Source organism: Sceloporus undulatus, chromosome 7, assembly GCF_019175285.1.
Source record: "Sceloporus undulatus isolate JIND9_A2432 ecotype Alabama chromosome 7, SceUnd_v1.1, whole genome shotgun sequence".
NCBI lineage: Eukaryota > Metazoa > Chordata > Lepidosauria > Squamata > Phrynosomatidae > Sceloporus > Sceloporus undulatus.
The window spans coordinates 17,042,199-17,048,088 of NC_056528.1; the positions used below are offsets into that span (position 1 = coordinate 17,042,199).

General features: G+C 46.9%; 1 protein-coding gene across 1 annotated transcript in view; it reads right to left on the reverse strand.

Annotated features, from left to right (window-relative positions):
- Nucleotides 1–1,940, reverse strand: part of LMX1B (LIM homeobox transcription factor 1 beta) — a 121,812-nt gene extending 119,872 nt beyond the window's left edge. Inside the window, exon 1 of the mRNA XM_042477723.1 lies at nt 1,862–1,940. Within this exon, the coding sequence (XP_042333657.1) occupies nt 1,862–1,931 (70 nt within the window). The 5' untranslated portion in view covers nt 1,932–1,940. The remainder of the gene's footprint in view (nt 1–1,861) is intronic.
- Nucleotides 1,941–5,890: the final 3,950 nt, after the last annotated feature.

Here is a 5,890-nt window from a genome sequence, read left to right on the forward strand (position 1 = left end):
TTATTATTATTATGCCTTTATCCTACAGACCCAGCAGCAGCCAAATTTAGGGACCTGCTAGTATCTTTTAAGGGGAACAAGGCTTCAACTTTGGCTCGAGTTTCCAAGCCAACTACAAGTTACATTTTTGGAACGAGGGTCTCTTTCTATTCCTTCTATTCTTTCGATTCTTTCTGTTCTTCCTGGCCAACAAATCTCCAGTTTGGGTCTCAAGTGGCCACTTGCGAGGTTTTCAAAACCATCCTCCAAAAAATTGGGGGCCGATCCATGGAAAATATTCTCCCTGAAGTTGGACCAACTTTGGCAACAGGCAGAAAACGGGAAGGAGGGAAAAAAGGAGTGAAAAGGAAAGGAAAATGGAAAGGAAATTCTAGTTTATTTTATTTTATTTTATTATTATTGCATTTCCAAAGCCCCGAAGGAAGAGTTTTGAAATGATTTATCCAGACAAACCCATCCAGCCTTTTCCTTCCATTTGGTGCGTAAAAGGAAGCCAAGTGCGTAAAATAACGCATTTCTAAGAAGAGGGAAGAGAAAGCCCTTGGCGAAAGGCAGAGAGAGCCAGGCTTCCCAGGATCGGGGCCAGGATGGTGCCTTTCGTTTCTTTTTTGAAAAAGAAGAGGGAGACTTGAAGTTTGGAGCAGGCCAGAGGAAAGGAAGGAAGGAAGGAAAGAAAGAAAGAAAGAAAGAAGGAAGGAAAAAGGAGAGAAGCCCAGCAAAGCCAGCAACTGACATTGGAACCAGGCAAAGGGAAGAGAAGGAAGGAAAGAAGGAAAGGAAGAGAAAAGAGAATCCCAACTCACCCAGGACTTGAAGTTTGAACCAGGAAGGACAGAGGGAAGGGAAGGGAAGAAAGAAGGGAAGGGAAAAGAAAAGAAGAGAAGAGAAGAGAAGAGAAGAGAAGAGAGAGAATCTCAGCTCACCCAGGAATTGAGGTATGAACCAGGCAGGACAGAAGAGAAGAAAAGGAAGGAAAGAATGAATGAATGAAAAAAAAGAAAGGAAGAGAAGAGTAGAGTAGAGAATCTCAACTCACCTAGGAACTGAAGTTTGAAGCAGGCAGGACAGAGGAGACGAAAGACAACGAAACGAAAGGGAAGACGGAGGGAAGCTCGATTCATCCAGTAAATGAAGTTTAAACCAAGCAGCCGAAAGGAAAGAAAGAGAGGGAAGGAAGGGAAGAGGAGAGAAGGAGAAAAGCCCAACTCACCCAGCAATTGAAGTTTGAACCAGGAAGGAAAGGAGAGAGGAAGGAAGGAAGGAAGGAAGGGAAAAGAAGAGGAGAGAAGCCCAACTCGCACCAGTTGAAGTTTGAACCAGGAAGGACAGAAGGAAGGGAAGAGAAGAAGGAAAGAAGGAAAGAAGAAAGTGAAGCGAAGTGAAGGAAGGAAGGAAGGAAGGAATGAAAGTAGGAGAGGAAAGGACGGAAGGAAGGGAGGAAAGCAAAGACGGACGGAAGGAAGGAAAGAAGGAAGGAAGGCAAGGAAGGCAAGGAATAAAGGAAGGAAGAAGTGAAGGTGGGAAGAAGGGAAAGAAGGAAAGGAAGCAAAAGAGAAAAGGGAAGGAATGGAAGAAGGGAAAGGAAGGGAAAGAAGGGATTGAAGAAGAAAGGAAGGAAGGAAGGAAGGAAGAAGGGAAAGTGGGAAGAAGGGAAGGGAAGAAAGAAGGGAAAGATGGAAAGGAAGGAAAAAGGAGAAGGGAAGGAAGGAATAAAAGAAGGGAAAGAGGGGAAAGCAAGAAAGGAAGGAAGGAAGGAAGGAAGGAAGGAAGGAAGGGAAAGAAGGGAAGGAAGAGAAAGAAGGGAAGGCAGGGAGGAAGGGGAGTCAAGGAAGCGGGGAAGGCAGGGCCGGGGATCCCTCACCGAGGAGGAGGCCGAGGGTGGCGGCTCCGGAGCGCAGCGGGTGCTCCTCCATTTTAATCCCGTCGAGCATCTTGGCGCCTTCGGCAGAAGCAGCAGCAGCACTGGCGGCGGAGGCGGCGGCGGCGGCGGCGGCGGCGGAGCTCCGTGCGAAGCAGCTCTCGAGCAGCGCCTGGGGCCCCGAGGCCACGTCCATGGGGCTCCTGCTGCGGGGGGCTGCGGGGCTCCGGGGGAGGCTGGCCCCGGGGGGCGAGGGGGCCCGGCCTGCAGTGGCGGTGGCTGCGGTGGCGGTGGGCCATGCGCGGGGGCCCCGTCAGAGGCAAGGCGGTCAGAGGCAGCCAGGGCCCCCGAAAGAGAAGAAGGAGAAAGAGAAGGAGAAGGAGAAGAGCAACAGATGCAGCGGCGGCGGCGGCGGCGGCGGAGGGAGACGGCGGCCCGGCCTCCAGAGAAGGGGCTCCCGTCCCGGCATTTGGGGAGCCCCGGATCCCTCCGCCCGAGTGAGGCGGCCAAAGAGTCCTCCTCCTCCTCCTCCTCTCCCTCCTCTTCCTCCTCCTCTTCTTCCTCCTCCTTCTTCGGCAGAACTAGGGAAAGAAGAAGGAGAAAAGGAAGGAAGGAGAGGAAGAGAAAGGGAAAGGGAGGGGAGGGGAGGGGGAGGGAAGGAGAGGAGGAGGGAGGAGGAGGGAGGGAAGGGAGGAGCAGGGAAGGAGGAGGAGAGAAGGAGAGAAGGAGAGAAGGAACCCTCCTCCTCCTCTTCCTCCTCCTCCTCCTCCTCTTCTTCTTCTGCTTTGGCTTTTCCTTTTTTTAAATTTTCAATTTTTAGAGATTTTCTCTTTCTTTCTTTCCTTTTTCTTTCTCTCTCTCTTTTTCTCTCTGCCGTCGAAGCATCTTCAGCCTCAAATCGCCGATCTTGGGCTTTTTTCAGGGAAAGGAGAGAAGGATGGAAAGAGACAGAGAGAGGATGGAGGGATTGGAGGGAGGGAAGGAAGGAAGGAAGGAAAGAGAAGGAGGGAGGAATTGGATGGGAGGAAAGAAAGAAGGAGAGGGGATCTGAATGGAGAGAAAGAAAAAGAGAAAGAGCGAGGGAAGGAAAGAGAGAGGGGATGGAGGGATTGCAGAGGGTGAATGGAAGGAAAGGGAGGAGGAGAAAAGGAAGGAGAAACTAGATGGGAGGAATGGAAGGAAACGAGTTAGAAATTGGATGGAGGGAAGGGAAGAGAAGAGGAAAAATTGGATACAGGGAAGGTAAGGAAAGAAAGAAGGACAAAGTAGGAGGGGATGTAAGGAAACGAGGGAGATGTTGGATGGAGAAAGGAATATGGAATGATATAGAAGTTATAGATATAGATAGATATAGACAAGAAAGGAAGAAGGAGACTTTGGAGGGGAATGTAAGGAAACGAGGGAGAAATCGGATGGAGGGAAGGGAAGAGAGGAGGAGAGAGAAACTGGATGGAGGGAATGCAAGGAAAGAGAGAAGGAGGAATTGAAGCGGGGAAGAAAGGAAAGAGAAGGAGGAGGAGAAAGGGAAAGAAACCTTGGATGTAGGGAGGGATGTAAGGGAAGGGGAGGCAAGAGGCTGAATGGAAGAAAGGAGGGCTGCGTTGCGAAGGGCAGGAAGGACCAAGGGTCCCAGATGCCCCCTCCTCCTCCTCTGCCCTCCCGAGAAGGAGCTCCTGGGCACCGACCGAGGTAGGTCCCTCTCCTTCTCCTTGCCCTCCTTGGGTCCTCCTTTCTCCTTGGCACTGCCAGGGGCTCTGGAGAGGGCTGGGGGTGGGATTTCTAGTCTATGTGGGGGAGGAGTGCCCCCCCAAAGAGGGTCCCTGGTGAATGCCAGGCTTGGAGAGGTGCCACCATGCATCAACCCTCCCCTCCATATTACCTGGGGCACCAAAGGGAGATCTAGTTTGCACCTGGCCAAGCCTTTCTTGGAGAGACAAGGAACAAGTGGGGGAAACACTTGTGCAACACAACCACCCACTTGGCTTTCTCCAATTCCTTTCCCAACAAGTAACGCCGTTCCTTCCTCGTTACTGGGCTGGGAGGGGAAAGAAGGGGAGGAGATACCCTAGATAGGTAACCCACCAAGGTCCAGACCCTGCCATACACACAGATGCACATTCACATATTTAGGCAGACACATGTCTAGGGAAAACTCCCTACGAACTAGATCCTTCCCAACTTGTTTGGCCTCTAAGCTTGACTTTTTTGGTCCTTTTAGGAGTGCTCCTTCCCACTTTGGGGTGCCCTCTAAAGCCTCCCTTACCCACCTTACCTCCTCCCTTTCTCTTCTCCTCCTTCCAATCCATTTATTCATTCCCTCCATCCATTTGGATGCTCTGTCTGATTCTAAGCAATTCCCAGGAGATTTGGAAAGAAAGGGACCCCTAAACAATTTTTTTGGGGGGGAATTCAATTTTTGGGGAGTCTTTTTCTGGTTGGGAGGCAAGTAGGGAGGCCAAGATAGCTCTTGGAGACCTTTCCTTTCCAGCTTTCTTTCCCTTTAGATCCTATCTCCTTTTGCGCAAAAGCTTTCCAAAACGCACTGGCAAAAGAATCCACTCTGAGATCAATGACAGAAAACCCTGGGAATTGTAGTTTTATTTGTGGCCCCAGGGTTCTCTGATAAAGAAAGCTTCATGTCTCCCAGTTCCCAGGATCCCCTAGCACTGAGCCAAGGCAGTCAAAGCGGTCTCAAAGTGGATTATTTCTGCAGTGTGTTTGGAACCTCTAGAGAAAGGACCAACAAACGTCTGGCTCAGGTTTTGGCTCCATTGACAAGAATGGGAGTCTTCTTTTGCCATCTTTTCCTTGGCAAGGTTTGGAAAGAAAGGCATTTCTAAGATGATGATGATGATATATTATTATTATTATTATTATTATTATTATTATTATTAGGTAGAATTATGGTCTGGAAATCCCTTTTCTTATCAGAGTCAAAACCCAATCCTCCAATAGCAATGGTTGGAATATATATACAGTCCTAATGGCCAAATAAATTGGGGCCTCTTAGATAAAATGGGGCAAGATTAAGGTTTGCTTTTGGAAATTTATATATGTGTGTGTGTGTGTGTGTGTGTTTGTATTATATATGAATACACACACACACACACACAATACGAATATCTATCTATCTATCTATCTATCTATCTATCTATTTATATTTTCCAGGCAGCAAACCATTTAATGCAAGAGACACCATTTTACTCTGCCATTGGACTCAATGGGACTTGAATATCCATAGATTGACTATTCACACACACACACACATATATTCCAAGAAGCAAACCATTTAATGCATGAGATACCATTTTACTCTGACATTGGATTCAATGGGAATTGAATATCCACGGATTTTGGTATCCACGGGAGTCCTGGAACCAAACGCACTGTACTACTATTATTACTATTATTACTATTAATTATTAATATTAATACAGCCCTCCTGACAAAGTCCAGCCAAAGTCAGGTCTGCTTTGGACAAGCCCAGTTCTTCATAGGAGTTCATTCCTATCAATTCGTTACTAGTTTTAGCCATTGCTTTTTAATCCGCTGCTGGAAAACGAGTCGACTTTCATTCAATGGGTCTAGCCTGCAAATTTAAGACTAAAATTAAATTACTAAAACCAACTCAAGTTTTAGTATTTTCCAAAATAAAGGGGGGAAAACCGCTTGCAAAGTAACTTAAAGAATCCGAACAAGCTTTCAAAGAACGTTATTATTTTTTAACGGCCGTTATAACTACTTCTCCTTTCGTTCCTTTCCTGCTTTTCCAGGCTTTTTCTGTCTAAACATCATCTGTAACGTTTACTTCCTTTGGGAAAGTTTGTCTTTTGAATTCCTCTCCTTTAAAAAGGTAAAGAAACAAGAATTCATTTAGATATTATATATCTATATTTTCCTCCATTAAAATGCGTGGTGCTTTTCTATTGAGAGAGTGGCAACAAAGTAATAAATAATGGGACAATTTAACTGGGCAGATCGAATAATAATAATAATAATAATAATAATAATAATAATAATAATAATAATAAT